The sequence below is a fragment of the Rattus rattus genome, chromosome 18, assembly GCF_011064425.1.
Source record: "Rattus rattus isolate New Zealand chromosome 18, Rrattus_CSIRO_v1, whole genome shotgun sequence".
Classification (NCBI taxonomy): Eukaryota; Metazoa; Chordata; class Mammalia; order Rodentia; family Muridae; genus Rattus; species Rattus rattus.
The window spans coordinates 49,760,228-49,777,830 of NC_046171.1; the positions used below are offsets into that span (position 1 = coordinate 49,760,228).

The following is a 17,603-nucleotide window of genomic DNA, read 5'->3' on the forward strand; positions in this document are numbered from 1 at the left end:
ATCAAAAGAGATCTACACATTTACAGCAATCCCCAGCACAATTCCAACACAATTCTTCACAGACATAGAAAGAGCAATTCTCAATTTCATATGGAAAAACAAAAACCCAGGATAGTGAAACGATTCTCAATAATAAAAGAACTTCTGGGGGAATCACTATCCCTGATTTGAAGCTGTACTACAGAGCAACAGTGATAAAAACTGTATGGTATTGATACAGAGACAGACAGGTTGATCAATGGAATAGGATTGAAACCAGAAATAAAACCACATATTTATAGTCACTTGATCTTTGACAAAGATGCCAAAGATATACAATGGAAAAAAGAAAGCATCTTCAAATTATGGCGCAGGCCAACTGGCAGTCTTTATATAGAAAAATGAAAATAGATTCATATTTGTCACCTTGCACAAAGCTCAAGGACCTTCACATAAAACCAGATACACTGAATCTAATAGAAGAGAAACTGAGAAAGAATCTCAAACTCATTGGCATGGAGGAAAATTTCCTAAATAAAACTCTAATGGCTAAGGCTCTAAAATCAAAAATTGACAAATGGGACCTCATGAAACTGAAAAGCTTCTTAAGGCAAAGGGCGCTGTCAATAGGATAAATCAGCAACCTACAGATTGGGAAAAAAATCTTCATTAACACCACATCTGATAGAGGGGTTATATCCAAAATACATAAAGAACTCAAGAAGCTAACCTCCAAAAATACAAACAGACCAATCAAAGAATTGTGTATAGAGCTAAACAGAGAATTCACAACACAGGAATCTCAAATGGCTGAGAAGTGCCTAAAGAAATATTCAAAGTCCTTAGTCATCAGGTAAATGTAAATCAAAATGACCCTGAGATTCCACCTCACACCAAGCAGAATGACTAAGGTCAAAAACTCAGTTCACAGCACATGCTGGTGAGGATGTGGAGAAAGAGGAACACTCCTGCAATGCCAGTGGGGTTGCAAACTGGTACAAACATTCTGGATATCAATCTGGAGGTTCCGCTGAAAACTGGAAATAGATCTACCTATGTATGGGGGAAGGGGTGTGGAGATGTTGGAGACATCTTCTTGGAGAGAGTGGATAGGAGGAATGTGATGAGAAACTGTTGGGCGGGGTCAGACCAGTAGGGGGGCAACAACTGGATTGTAAAAAAATCAAAAGCAATTAAAAAAAATAAGAAGCATTCTCCCTCCCTCCCTCCCTCCCTCCCTCCCTCCCTCTTATGTTCCTCCCCTCCCTCCTTCCCCAAGGTTTTAATGTGATGTTAGGTATGGAATTCAGATCATTGCTCATGCTAGACAAACATTCTACCATTGAGATGTGTATCACCAGTCCAGAGAAAATATTTTAAAGGAAAAGAGTTTTGAATTTGAAGTAAATAAACCCATTTGTGATACAAGTAATTGGAAAGCTAATACTAAATTAAAATTAAATTATTAGAAACTAATTGTTTGGGTTATTTCTTTCTTCATTTTAGAAAGAGATACTATCAACTTCCCCAAATCAGTGTTTAGGAATGGCCTAACAAAAATTTTACTCATTATTTAATTATTTGATCCACTTCTAATATAATCTATTATTATTGTTATTGTTGTTGTTTGATTTTTTTAAAAATATATTTTAGTTATATTCATCTCAAAAACAATGCCAGCAGGAAATCTTGCATACTTGTAAGTTCTCGGATACAGCCCATGTAATAAAAACAGAGCAATTTTTTTTATAATATGCCTTAACTCTGTGAAATGTCATAGACATAGAATTTTTTATACGATATATTCCCATAGCAGTTTTCCCTCCCCCAACTCCTCTCACATCCTTCCCACTTCCTCACCACCAAATCCACATCTTTTCTGGCCCTCTCTCATTAGGAAACAAGCAGACATCTAGAAAAAACAAAATACAATAAAGTAAAAATAAAGAAACCAGAATAGGACAAAATAAACAGAAAAAGAACTGGGGGGAAAAAGCACTAGAAACACACACTCAAACACGGCCCTTCCCATAATCCACCCCCAGAGACAGAAACTGTTCCTGGGATTTCATTTACTCCTTTGTCCCAGAAAAGTGACCATAACAGCCACCCCGTCAGCTGTCCCGGATATGTACCTGGAAAGGAATCGGCATGCCAGGCTGTTTCCCCAATGTCTTTGTATAAAGCATCTCCCATCAGGTACAGAGCTATTCCCAAACATGAGATCTGTAATCCATCCCTTTTGTAAATTCAAAGACAAATTCCTATGGACTTATGGGCATTTTCACTGCGCAGATAATTTTAAACAGGTAGGAATAAACATGAAATCAACATCTAACTAAAGCCTTTAAATCAAATAAACTCCAGCTGTAAAGATCAAGGCTGTACCAATTTGCTCTGGTAATGTGAAGTAGTTCTAGCCCAATGAGTAAATCCTGGCTTGCCAGAACCACTAGCATTAATTTGAATTTGAATGGTAATTATGGAAGTAAAGGATATGACAGCCGGAATAACAACGTGTGCTGACTCACTCTCAGGTCTTCCACATGTAGGTGGCAGATTAGTTGGATTTGAATTAGATGCATACAGATTGTACCACCTGCTCCAGCTCCTTAAGGAAGCTTTGCTTGGTATTTTCTGCTTTATTCTGGATCTAGAGAAAGGAAGCATTGTCCAACCTACTCTCGGCTGTGCCCTACAGCTATGCTGATAGGTTGGTAAGGCATCAAAAGCTTGTGCACTCTCTACTTATTCTGTAGCTTTGTGAAGAGAAATTAAAGTTTGAAAGCCCTCTGCCGAGTTAACTCATTCCACACTGTAGACTTAAGCAGAACGGCAGGCTTACGATTTATTCTTCTAAATGTAGAAAAGTAAAGAAAACTCAAGTGGTAGAGATGAGATATCAAACAATATGCATTGGTCCTTTCAATACCTTAGTTGAGCATCATATATTTAAGGCACATAACAAGGTAAGTGCACATTGTAAAATTATTGCCACAAGAAAAGTCTGTTAATACAACCGTCAATTCTCTTGGTTATTGGTGTCTGTTATGACAACTTAAATTTTCTTTCAACAAATATCAAGCACACACTCTAATCTACAATCATCGTATTTAGACTAGGATCCCAGACATATTCATCTTAGAACTGAAACTTTACATTCTTTAACCAACAGTGCCCACCCTTCAGCATCTGGCAGCCACCATTCTACTCCAATAAATATGACTATTTTATATTCCACATACAAGTGAAAACACACAGTATTTTCATAATCTGCTATATTTCATAAATGGCAAGACTTTCTTCTTTTTACATTGTGATATTAGGTTATATATACATTTCTTTAGCCATTCATACATCAGTAGACATTTGGGTCAATTCCATTTCTTCACTATTGTAAATAATGTTTCATTACAGTTTGCGACACTGATTTACTTTTCCATACATAGAACCAGGAATGGGATTACTAGAGGATGCAGTTGCTCCAATTTTGTTTTTTAAAGAACTCCTAGACTGTCTTCCAAATTAACTGTCCTAATTTGCATTCTGCTAGGGGCACACACAGTAGGTGCTTTGTTTTGAGTCATGTCTTCAACGTTTTCTATCACTTCTCCTACACACTTTGTGCTCTATGATTTTTCATTTAAGTCAAGCTATTTTTGTATTTGATAGAACTGAAGTCCAATGCTTGTTTTGATATCAATTAAAAAAATTTGATATCCAAAATCCAGTTTTCCAAACATTTCTTACTGAAGACACTGGCCTTTCCTGAGTGTGTACTTTTGGCATACTAGTCCAATATTAGCTAATCAGGTAGACATAATTTTATTTCTTGGCTCTGTTTGATGCTGACATAAGGTTTTGGTTACTGTAACTTTGTAATATAGTTTGAAATCAGGAAGCATGATGCCTCTAGCTGGACTATTCTTTCTCCGTGTGATGCTTGCCCTTGCTTTAGTGACCCCAGCTCAGCACTAAGTTTCTCAGCTTATATCTTGTCTTGATACTTATCTTTTTACATTTTATTCCTATGCATCAATTGTACAAAATAATGGGTTTCATTATAACACTTTCATACATGTACTTTGATTTTATATATATATATATATAAAATATATATATATATATATAAACTTTTTGGTTTTTCACGTTAGGTGTGGCCTTATCAAGTTTGTTGTCTTTGTTATATTGAAGTACATTTGTTCTGTAACTTTTTTTTTCTTCTCTCTCTCTCTCTTTTTGTTCTTTTCTTTTTGGAGCTGAGTTTTTCTCTTTTTTCTCTGTAACCATTCTTTTTAGAATTTTTTATTTAAAAAAATGCTAAATCTTACTAAATTGCTTCGTTGCCCTTATTTTGATAATCATATAAATTCTAAGCTCCACCATGTATCACATTCACTAATTTGTCCCACCTGGTCATGTATGACCCTTTTATCGTTGCTCATCAACTTAGTATGTTAGCAGAGCTGACGATTCCATCTTCTCAAGGTGTCTTTTTGTGACATAGGTAAAGAAAGAATCTGGCCTGCCAAAGGAGTTTGAAAATTTGTCTTCAATTTTTTAGACAACTTTAAAATGATTCTCATCTAATTCTTCTGTAAGAAAATCATACACTTGTCTTCCTTGGGAGATGGTGGGAGGGGGGCGTTGTATTTAGTTTGTGTATGTACTCTTTGTGAGAATGTATGCCCACAGAAACCAGTAGAGGGCATTGGATCCCCCGGATTATAGGTAGTTGTGAATCACTGCATGTGGGTGGTAGGAACCAAACTCTTGTCCTTTAGAAGTGGAATAAGTACTCCTAACTGCTAAGCCATCTCTTTAGCCCTTCGGGATTGTTTTTAAAAATGCTGATTCAATCTCCTTACTTCCATAGATTATCTACTTCTTAATGACTCATTCTGGGTAGGTTTTGTCTTCTAGAAGTGTATCCATTTATTCTGTTAGGCAATTTTTCATGTATTCGATATTTCCATAAATTTATGAATATCTGATTGAAATATCTCATTGCATTTAAATCTTATTTGTATTATTTCCTGTATTCATCCAGCTAATGATTTGTCAGTTTGGGAAGGCTCTATTGACAAAGACGCCACTTATATAATTGCACATGGAGAAGTAGAGCTGGTGCTGAAGACTGGCAACCATGGTACTTGGAGGTACTCTGCGTACTACCAGAGAAGAAAAATAATCATCAATATCACCCAGCTACAACTCCCGAAACCTACAATAATAACCTGCATATGAAATATACTAGTACAATAGCAGCAAAAATATTATGGGAGTTACCAACCAACATTTTAAAATTGGCCCAGTTCTTGAAGATGAAAACTGTACCTAACACTGCTAAAGTGACCAAGAACCTAAGACTACATAGGCCATGGGCCCTAAGGAAAAACCTACTATGATTATTTTCCTAAAAGACCACAGCAACAAAATGACTCTTAATGACATGCTGCTATGCATCACTCAGTCCTCATCAGAGAAGCTTACAGTAGATGGCAGTTAACATAGAAAACCAAAGCTAGACAATATGCAAAGAGTGAGACTTTGGAATATTCAACCCTTAATGTGATATCTGTATTTAGCTTCTCTCAACAAAGTTCAGGGAAGAAGAAGTAGTAAGATTCTGAGAGCCAGAGGTGATGGAAGATTCTAAGGCAACAGCACCTTCTAGATCCAACAGGACTGAAACTCACAATGACTACTACAGCATATACAAGACCTACAAGAATTCAAGCCTTAGAATCCTCATGCAAAGAAGGGGAAAATGAGCAAAACCCCAAGAATTCAAGCCTTAGAATCCTCATGCAAAGAAGGGGAAAATGAGCAAAACCCATGAAACTATGTGCAAGTAATACCTTATGGTAAAGGGAAATTCAGTTTTCTCCAGACTTCATGGTAGGCCCTGTGCTCATATATAGTCGGCCAACACAAAACGGACTTCATGGGTTTTGGGTTTTATGTCTTGTTTTGTTTGAGTATTTCTGTGTCATTGGGTTTTTTTTTTTTTTTTTTTTTTTTTGAGAAAGTGAAAAAATGAACACGAACTCGGGTAGGGTTGGAAAAATCTGGGAGAGTTTGGGGTAAAGAATATGATCCAAATATATTGTATAGAATCAAATTTAAAAATAAAAAGATTTCTGAGTTTGGCTGGTTTAACTATGGTTTTCCCTGTTTTATTTACTTGTAATCTTCACTTCTTTCTGTGAACTTCATCTTTAGGTATAAAAATAAACTGAAATCATCCCTTTTGTTTCTGTTGGTTTGGGGCTTTGTGGGGCTGCGTAATAGGCCCATTGGCCAACACTCTGCCTTGAGCTACACTCCAGAGTCTCATTCTTTTATACCAAACTCTTCATACTTATTTTTTCTTGCTAGATCTGGTAAAGCTTACTGGGCCTTTTTTCCACTTTCATCTGTTTCAAGATTTCTCTTAGCCTTTGTCTTCCTGCTCAGGAATGTTATTTAATTTTCACATATTTGTGAATTTTTCAATTTTCTTCCAGCTATTGATTTTTTTGTTTGATATCATTGTGGTCAGAAAAGATACTTGATATGATTCCAAGCTTCTTGAATGAATTAAGGGAAGAATGGGCAGAGGCCAATATTCCTGAATACAACTCTCTTCCTCTCTGTCAGACAGTTAGTTATCAAGGGAATGAGAAGGCAGAAGCTTCAACGTTGAGAACCCATGAATGACATCTTCTAATTCCTAACAGCTGGTTTTCTCTACCCACCTGTACCATGGACATAGTTTCTGACGCATTCACCTTTAGCACTTTATTGCCTACTTAAGTAAACAAAGAACTTGACAGAAAACAAAACAGAAACTCAAAGTCCATAGGACTCAGAATACTGAAAAAGTATTTTCCAAAATAATACTGGTCCTTATATGTTACGTAGCTTGTCATATTTTGTTATATTAATAGAGACAGCATGTATAAGACAAGAGAAATGGAGTACTCTATATTATAGTGAAAGAGAGGAAAAGAGGGCCACAGAGGCAAAGGGGGGACCTCATGCCCACTAGGTCCAGTGTAAGCATAAGTAATCCCTGTAATCCCAACTGGCCTCACACACATTAGGCTATTGCTTTTTTGTTGCACATGGAGACATTCTATTCTTTAATCAGCATTTAAGATGATCCAAACAATATTCATGTAAGTCTTCTCTCCTTAGTCTATGTTAGATCAAATATTCAGCCCATAGAAAACAGGAAATGTGCCAGTTGCTTCTCTCTAGCAGATGTGCAACAGAGATGTGCAGGAGGTGAAAGGGTGATCTGAACCATTGTGAGAACTCAATGTGGACTTCAGACATCTCAGATTGAAATTTAAAAACACTTTAAAATACTGTATTAGTTTAAGGGTATAGGCGTTTTGCCTGCACATACATCTGTGTGCCGTGTATACATGTCTGGTACTCATGGAGGCCAGATGAAGTCTTTGGATCTCCTAGAATAGTTACAGACAGTTATCAGCTGCTAAGCATGTACTCAGAGTGGAACCTGGGTCCTCTGAAAGGGCAACCAGTGCTCTTAACAGCTAATTCATTCCTCTAGTATCCAAACCTCCTTGAATTCTGACATTTCAGTAAATAGCACATGGGAACAAATCATTTAGAAACCTCTATTTTGCTGTGTCCCATTTTTTTTTAACAAGATGGTGTGTTTCAGTATGTTGTAGGAGGAACTTAGCCAAGCAGGCCCAGTGGCTGATACTTCCTCCCTGAACTGACCTAGAATCTGCTGGCATGGCTAGAGACCGGCTGAAGCTGGACCAGGCCAAGGAATGAGCAAATGTGAAAGAGAGAAAGAGAATCCTGGCTACCTGAGAGTCAATGAGATGCTGGAAGGGGAGTATAACAGTTTGCCCAGTTCCTGAAGTAAAAGAAACTGTTTTTGCCACTTATCTGACTCCTGGAGTCTCTGTCATTGACTCTGTGCCTTCTTACCCCAACCCCAAGGGTCTTGGTTGAGACCGCAAGCCATAGTATGTCATTTTCATACATGTATTCGTAAGGTACTTCTATTTTACCCTTTCTCCTTTCTCTTACTTGTGCTTCCCTTCTCTTGCTGTCCCATTGCTATTCCCTCACACCCCTTTCTAATGGCCTCCATGACTTTTTTTTTCTTCTAGATCCTACTGAGAGAAGACCCAAGAAGTCTGTCTTTCTGAGTATGGCTTATTTTGTTTAAAACAGTGATCTTTAGCTCTAGTCCTTTTCCTGGGAACAAAAGGTTTGCTGATGTAGTCTTAAGGTAGTTCTGATTTGCATTTCTCTGATACCAAAGAGGTAGCAGCCTTATTTCTTTCTGGAGAAACTAGATAGATTAACAAATAGTTGAGCTCAATGTTGAGAGCAAATTCAGTAATATTGAATGATGGGTTGTTCTCTAGAAATTGCCTTGAGAATAAAGAACATATCTAAATTTGGTATTTCCTTGTTTCTATGCTTATCTCTTGCTTATAGAGAGTACATAGTAAATACTGTGTGTCAAGAAGCAATATTCTCCATTGTGGAATGTCTTTTATGGTGTATATGGACTTATAGGTTTCTGATTCGGCCATATAAACATCTTTAGGTTCATAAAATGATCTTCATTTTAGTCTGGGTTTTTTTTTCTTGTTTTGCTAGGTATTCTAAGTAACACAGAGATTTTTAATTTAAACTCTACCATATTTAGTGTTTGTGACAAAGGAATCCTTCACAGCCTGACAGAACCTGGATCTGATGGCACGTGAGTCTTATAGTTTCTCTTAGAATAGGACAGTGTGCACACATGCATTGCAACAGAAGGGGCAAATTTTTGCCTTCAGCCACACACAGTAGATGCCTTCTGTTTGTATGTGGGTAAATGTCTTAGTTAGGGTTTTACTCCTGTGAACAGATACCATGGCCAAGGCAACTCTTATAAGGACAATATTTAATTGGGGCTGGCTTACAGGTTCAGAGGTTCTGTCCATCATCATCAAGGCAAGAAACATGGCAGCATCTAGGTAGGCATGGCCCAGGAGGAGCTGAGAGTTCAACATCTTGTTCCGAGGGAAACAGGAGAAGACTGACTTCCAGACAGGTAGGAGGAGGGTCTCAAAGCCCACACCCACAGTGACATCCTTACTTCAACAAAGCCACACCTACTCCAACAAGGCCACACCTCCTAATAGTGCCACTCCCTGGGACAAGCATATTCAAACCATCACAGTACATTTGTAACTGTGATTTCCGCATCACCTCACTGCTGCGTACATAGGTATATCTGTGTGTACATTCAGCAATATATGTAAGATCGTACAGGTTGTCATTATGGCTTAACTACATCCTTTAATTCTGTTATTGTCACTGGCATTACACTATCCTTATCAATTCCTAACTGTGTTTTCAGAATCCATCATAGAAATTCTGAGCATACATTTGGCCCCAGTGAATGGCAAATAATAATAAAATGCAAAAAACATTAGGCCAGTTTTCCTTGTTGCGTCTTGAGTTAAAATACCATCTGTAACATAAACAGCCAGATTTGGTAGTTGTTGGGGCACTCAGGACTTATAGAGGAGGTCACTTGGGACTGGACTTGGTATCATGAAAAGCCAATGAGATCACCTGTGATTTATTTTTGTTCCAGTGAGGTGGTGATGCCTTAGAAATTTTCATGCCAACCCCAGAGGAGGGTTCTAGTTGTGATTTAGTTGGGCCTGAATGCTTTAAATGTGTGTCTGAGAACATGGGCTTTAGGGGGTAAGTCCCTCTCTGCCCCTTGGTAGACTTAATTATCAACTTGAAAAGCTAATTAAGCTTTCTTCATAGGTACATTTATTCTCTCTCTGCTTTTGGATATGAAGTGACCAGCTTCACAGCTGAGTTCCTGCCTTGACTTTTCTGTAATGGCAGACTGTAAGCTGAATAAATTTTTTCTCCCCTAAAACAATGATGATGATGATGATGATGATGATGATGATGATTATGATGATGGTGATGATAATTTCATATATGAAAAAATATAAAAGAATCAAAATTGGTATAATAATCTCCTGGTATTTCTACAGAAGGCAAGTCCTAAATTTGTATGTGGCCTAACCCTAGTATTATAAACTAGCCTGCATTGGACAAGACATTCTGTAAAGATAGTTTCATTTTATACAAATAAATTAGTATTTTTCAGAAATAGTAAAGATTTCCATGTTTTCATGTGATACATAAAACATCAAACGAAGAATCTCTAAATAGTAATGATGAAAGTGCTATGTGTAATGGAATTACTTTCTTACAAAATCATTGGTACTTTTTTTTTTCCTGTGATGTAAAATGTCAGGTTTCCAGTGCAGTAGTCACCAGGGTATTGTTGGGGCCAGAAACACTGTTTCCAAGAGAGTTTCTACCTTCACCAAAAGGAATCCAGACTGCTGGCCATGAAAATTAAGAGGGTTCTGTGAAATTGTTTAAAGGAACAGATGTCAAATAAAACTTGCAAGTGTTACAGTGTGTCCATAGCAAATGATTAAATGCTTTCAGATTTCAGAAGCATCCATGGTGTGATACATACATTCTTATTAGGGATGACACTTGCATTGGTTACTACTGATTAGAGAAAAGGTAAGAAGAGGACAGCTGGCACGCACTGACTGTATTAATCGCAGCCATCAGCCTCCCAATATAAAAAGTTTGAAAGGAAGCTCTGAAGTCAGAAGGCAATTTACTGATGGCTGAAATGGTAAACCACGGCCAGATAACTTTCAACTAGTATTAGAGTAGTCAGGATTAGTTACCGAGAGAATGTGAAAAGCGTAATAACAACGCATAACACATAAAGTCTGAAAAAAAATTCTGTAAACTCCAATAGCTCTGACTCAAAAGAGCTATAAACACTGCATTGTTATTTTTACATATATAAAACCAGTAACGTTCAATTATTACAGTGCCATGACGGGAGTTCAGCCACACGGCAGTCCTGAGTCTATGTGGAGAATCTCAGGAAATTCACCACAATATTTCCTATCACAGTTTTTCTAAAAACCATTTAAAAACAATTCTATTTTGACCTTTCCCAACTCAAGTAATACACAGAGGTGCAAGGGTGATTGAGTCATTCATTAAGCAGCCATAATGTAATCAAGTCTGAAATCATTCCCAAGGGTTTCTAATTCCAAAGAAGGACCTGAGGGTTCATCTACTCCTGCACCCAATCTAGGGGCTGGGAGTGAATTATAATTTGTGCATATACTGACTGTCCATAGAAGAGTATGTAAATACTTCAAGAAAGCTTTGCTGCTTTCCATTAGACGTCTGCTAGAATGTTTTAATATGCATCAATAAAAGGGGGCAACAAATGATATAGAATCATTAAATCTTCATTAACCTAATATGACGCCTAAGCTATTACAGTGTAGGTCCCATTTTGCTCTGCAATCAGACTTCTGAAACATCAAATGAGAATTTGCAGATGGAAGTAACAAAGGAAAAAAGAATACTTTGAAAAATGAGCATGTGGTATTTTTATTTGCAAGTTCTTTACATTAAGGTTTTAATAAAACACTAAAGTAAAAAGTAACAAAAGTGGGCAGGCGTTTCTAAAATGTAATTCAAGCCATGGCCCCATTACCATTATTCATTTGTTAATGCACATGGAGGAGTTCAGTAAATTTGACTGAAAAATGTAAAACAAGCTGTAAAAGTAAATTCTCAAAACAATAATATAAATATGGCAAATATATATCTATAACAAGAAGGGATACAGAAGCAAGAATAAAGAAATTTAACCATTCTTTCCTATAACTTTAAAAGGTCTTTATCAACTCTCATCAGAACTGTGTGAATTAGTCCCCTGAATAATTTGACTGGCTTTAACATATCAATCTCACATCCTACCTAAAACCTTTACTTCTTCTCCAAAAAATACTTAAACTTCGTGGCTTACCATATATTGGCACCAATCTATTATTTCAACCATATTCACTCGCTCATTCAGAAACATCAATCTCCCTCCTCAATCTTGGTCTGATTTGTCATCCTGCTTTTTCACTTCCATAAGCCTGATTCTACCCCCAAAGTTAGATCATCCACACTTTTCAGACATGATTCACAAAGCCCTCTATACACCTCTCATTACACGTCTGACTCTGTTGTGTAATTTACTACTTCAACTTTACTGAAAACTTTAAGAATATGTTATACCACTTGTTTATATTTCACCCAGTCCATCCCCCCCAGATCTCACAATGATCATCACAGCATCTTTCTGAAACAGATTCTCACACACACTGTAAGAACTGGGAAACCCTATAAGAACAGTGCTGCATAAAACTTGCAGACTAGCTAGTCCTAAAAAATAATTTTGAAGGGCTGGAGAGATGGCTCGGCAGTTAAGAGCACTGACTGCTCTTCCGGGGTCCTGAGTTCAATTCCCAGCAACTACATGGTCTCTTCCAACTATCTATAATGGGATCTGATGCCCTCTTCTGGTGGGTCTGAAAACAGGGTGTTCATATATATAAAAGTAAATAAGTAATTTAAAAAAAATTGGGGGTCAACTATTTTTTCTTTAAGATTTCTGAAGATTTAGACGTATCTAAGATAGGCTGGTTTTGTAGTTGCTTTCTTCCAGCAGAAACAATAATGAGTTGCCTCTGATTGTCACACTTTCCCAGTGTGTTCCTGAAACATACTCTTATATCAAAACATTAATGGCAAATGCCTGTTATTGTCACCCTGCACCAATGGCTCCTTGAAAGTAGAAATAGTGGAGGGTTGGAGGGATGGTTAAGAACACTGGCTGCTTTTTCTGAGGAGCCAGGTTAAATTTCCTGCTCCCACATGACAGCTCACAACCACCTGTAACCCCAGTTCCAGGAGTCTGAGACTCTCACATAGGCATTCATGCAGACAAAACACCAATGCACATAAAATAAAAATACATTAATTAAAGTACTTTTTAAAAAAGAAAGTAGAAATACTGTGTTCCTAGGCACATACATAGTAGGTAAACTTAGTTTATAGTCGAAGGCATGCAGCCAAAATTCTAAGTACTGGATTTATCCAAGTATTAATACGCAAAGAAAGCCTGTCTTAAAAAAAGGTGCGTGATGTTTTGCTTTGTCTTTGTGTGTGACTTTACACATTACAAAACATCATTTAAGAATATACAATTCTAAAGAAAATAATAAAGAGGAAATTTACGTTTTTAACTACATAATATGTTTAACTTTCAAATTAATTCATCAGCTAATCATACACAAGAAGTCATCTAATGGAAGAGCATCTACCATGAGAGTGAACTGATAGAAATTTTAAAGATTAAGAGATGAGCATGAAGGAAAACAAACCATGCAATGAAGTTTAGAACATTCAACAAGGGGACTGTGTGTGTGTGTGTGTGTGTGTGTGTGTGTGTGTGTGTGTGTGCCCACGTGCGTGTTAATTCCTATATAAAAAAGAACAAACTCCTTAATTTAGTATTTCCTAATTTAAATTCTTCTTTCATCTGTGTGTCCAACATTCATGTATATTTGAGAAAAGGACTACCCAGAGGAAAATCCATTTCTAAAGGGAAGCAATAAAACTCACTTTCCAAAGCACCAGATGGCAATATAAAAACTCCTCACAGAATCTCTAGAGAAAGCAGCAGGTCTCATTGGCGGTGTCTTTGGTTATCTTATTTTATGACTCACAAGTAAAGTACTCAGCTATCCTGAAAGAAGTTGTGCACTGAAAAACATGTAGACCACACCCATTTGTCTGAGTAAATAAACCTCATCTTCTGTGAAAGATTTCAAGCCATGTGACCTAAATCTTTTGGTCAGAAGTCACGGTCATCTCATCTTCATTATCCAGACATTAAAATAATCTAGCAAATAGTATCTTTTTAATGACTGAGTCAATGAGAAACATTCCTTCAAATAGTCCACAATTATACATATTGACAAAAATAACAGCTCTAAAAGGAACAAAAATAACCATTTCAGTAGCCTCCAGATTGGCATTTTTAATAATAATAATTTTGTATAGTGCCTCAGAAAGTCCTTTAATTTCCTACTAGCCCAAGAATAATTTTCTGATTTACCCCCAGTGCAAGAAGTCTAGCAGTCCACCTCCAGAAAGAAATGGAGGTCAAGTGGCTGCAGAATACAGGGAGTAGGGAAGCCTCAATCCTGTGCTATTTCCAAAGGCAGGAAGCTGTATGCTGCACACCTAGCCAAAACCTAGTTTCTATTTACCACACAGTAGTCAAAAAAATATTCCTTTCCCTCCAAAAGACATTTCTCTTAATTATTACCTCCTTTGGGTGTCACCATTTCTCACTACCTTGTAGACAGACTTGTTTCCACCTGGTCATCCGGAAGATTCTATCTGTCCCATTTCTCCCATATGCAATCTATTGGCAAATCTCATGCTGAAGTCATTCTTTATTCTTAGCTTTAACCTCTTTACTGTTTTTCTTTTTTAAGTTTTTGTGTTGAGCCCTTATTTCCTATATTTTATTACGTTGGCTAAATCTTCCAAGTTAATCATTGTTGGAAGTCAGGGAAAGGAGGAAATGCAATCAATTGAAATAGCAAAGAAATTTTGATGATGAAAAACAAACTCTTGTGAATACAGCAAACAGCAAAATCAACTCACAATTCCTCTTAACAGTTTTAATCTAACAACAACGCATGATTAGTTTGGTTTTATACCTCTTCCATGTCAAGATCAAACCAAATCACGAGGAAAAAAGAATTGTAAAACATCCAAGTACTTACCTGGGGATATGGGGAGGTCCTGGATTTTGACTTGCTACTGGAGAGCCTTGACTTGGCCCCCTTCCTGTTGTCAGTGATGGTGGGTGTGGAACTGCTGGTAAAGGAGAAAGTGGGCTTAGAGGCTGATATCTGGTCCAGAGAGAGCTGCAGCCCTTTGTATTCTGTGTCTCTGCAAGGTGAAGAACAAAGTCTTTAGTCAGCCAGCACAAGGAATATATGCATGTGTTCTTTCATCAGGAGAGACAGTACTTTCTCTATACATAAAAAAGAAAGCAAGTTAGTCACCAAACAGCTATATTATTCTAGAAAAAAATTCACATTTAACAAATGGATGTGAATGTGGTTGTCATCCATTGATTTTATTAAATAGAGGAAAAACTTCTCATTTAATGACTCAGTTAAGTATTTTTAATTAAAAACCTAAACAGTAAGTATAGTGATTCAGAAAGCCCTTTGGCTTTCTAGCAGCCCAAGAGAAATCTGCTGAGTTACCCCAGTAAACCTCGAGTCTGGCAGCCCTACTCCTGAAAAAGGTAGGTGTTAGTGGTAAAGTGAGTTTCTATGCCCTGGATTGTGAGATATGAATTATTTAACTTGTGCTAAAGGTTTCCATGTGTGTGAACTCAATAAGCAACTGGTGATTCAAGATCATCAGCAACAATATCATTGTGATAAAAAGTCTAAATGTTCTTAGAGCTAGCTAGCTTGGAAGTAGCTAAAAGTCCCTTTCAACAAGCTAAATCAGCCTTCTCAGAGTACATTTTACCACCAGGGTTTTTTCCATTCCTCCATTCATCTAATAAACATTTATTGTGTTCCAGATAAACCAGATTTTGCACTAGGTAGAACCATGAGAACGAAGATGATAACTATAACATGTAGTTCCTTAAATTCCAGGAGAAAACCATACATACTGACTGCAGACCGATATGAAGGGATCAAGGAGCTGTGTTATGAAGTCTGCTTGGTCAGTCTTCCAAATACCATCAGATGTCACATGAAACCTCTAATTTTGTTTGGAGAATATCTATGTCCCACTAGTCCTTCAAAATAACTTTTTCAAAGAGTCTTATTTATCACTACCTGTGGAAGAAATTTCTTATGAATTCAAGAACTAACTGGAATGAACCAAGGTAACTAATTGTTTTTACTCTCTAGAACACTATAAACTTTCATTTATTTATTTGTTTGTTTGTTTGTTTGTTTGTTTATTCATATATATATATATATATATATATATATATCTTAGTACATTCAATAATGGGTCAGGCATGTTCCATGAGTAAGCAAATAGTTATTATCCTATGATTATTTTCTCTTTTTAGGAGACTAGCAAAATCAGGTAAACGGAAAAGTATACTTACTGTGGGATATGATTCTTAAGAGTCCTTACTATGAAAAACATATACTGTAAGTACGTGAGCTAGTGCATATGCAAAGTATGCTTGATCTAGCCACTGCACAATGTATATATACATCAAGAACCCTGCCATGTGCTATAAATATATGAAATTTACTTATCAATTCAAAAAAGGCAAAATTCATTATTCGGTCAAGAGTTTTCCGAGTGAGTAAGAACAGAAACCAACTAAACCATTCTCAGTATTATCCTGGGAAGTGCAGTAACACACATCAGCAAACTACAATAGCATGCCATCAAACACGGTCAGCAACTTTGTCTGCAAGTTACACATCTGTGGAGCCAAATAACATTGCATTGAGACTAGTTTTAATTGCATCTGTCCTGATATATAGGCTCCCCCCCCCCATTTTTCTATAGACAATAAGGTACAATAACTGTTTATACAGCATTTATATTATTTTAGGAATTTTAAGTACCTAGAAAAGATTAAGGCATACAGGAAATTGTATGTAGAGTATATAAAAATACTCCATTTGATATAACGGACTTCATAGACTTGGGTGTCTATGGGAAAATCCTAGAACCCTTTGAAATCTGACAATGTTCAAATCATTCAATAAGAATAAAAATATTACTCTACAAGAACAACAAAAATTCAGAAAGAAGTCAAACACCTTGACTTCCCCATTACTGTCAGTATTTCTCTAATCATCTCCTTGTAAAGACAGTGTAGACCATGGGTAGGCCTCAGTCAGAAATCCAAAATGGTCCACAGTACAACTCCTGATTTGTTTTTCTTCTAATATATTGAAGTTCTCCATCTTCAGCTCCTCACTTTATCTAAACAATGGTTCCTAAACTAAGTTTTTGACTTCTGGGCTTTCTCTTTTCTGCAACATCATACATTTGTTCCTGCAGAGCTGTTCCCGCCTTCTGATCATACATTTTATATTCACTGAGTGGGGGCTCTGTTCTAGAGGGTTTGTAGAAATCAATGAACAGGAGACTCTATCTCAGGGCTGATTCTGAGGGAAGTACAGAGGAGGCCAGGAAAAAAATGTCCTACTCTAACATTAATAATAACATAATCATTTTCAAATGATTATGATTTCCAGCAAACTCTAAAGTTCAAAGACATAAGGAAGAGACATTTCTGCAATATGAAAGCAAAATGTGGTAAGTATCACATAACTGGAAGAGAAAGACAAAAACACAACCTTAGAAGACTTTTCCTCATGGAAAAAGACACTGAGGGGTTGGTGAACTGAGGGCTCTGCCTTTCTTAGAAAACCAACCAGAGCTTCCAGGGACTAAGCCACTACCTAAAGACTATACATGGACTGACCCTGGACTCTGACCTCATAGGTAGCAATGAATATCCTAGTAAGATCACCAGTGGAAGGGGAAGCCCTGGGTCCTGCTAAGACTGAACCCCCAGTGAACTAGACTGTTGGGGAGAGGGCAGCAATGGGGGGAGGGTTGGGAGGGGAACACCCATAAGGAAGGGGAGGGGGGAGGGGGAT

The 17,603-nt window shown here is 37.1% G+C and overlaps 1 protein-coding gene across 1 annotated transcript in view; it reads right to left on the reverse strand.

Annotated features, from left to right (window-relative positions):
• The window catches only part of LOC116886993 (single-minded homolog 1-like), a 73,692-nt gene that overhangs the window by 21,927 nt on the left and 34,162 nt on the right, over positions 1-17,603 (reverse strand). Inside the window, exon 4 of the mRNA XM_032888472.1 lies at positions 14,718-14,886. Coding sequence (XP_032744363.1) covers positions 14,718-14,886 — 169 coding nt within the window. The remainder of the gene's footprint in view (positions 1-14,717; positions 14,887-17,603) is intronic.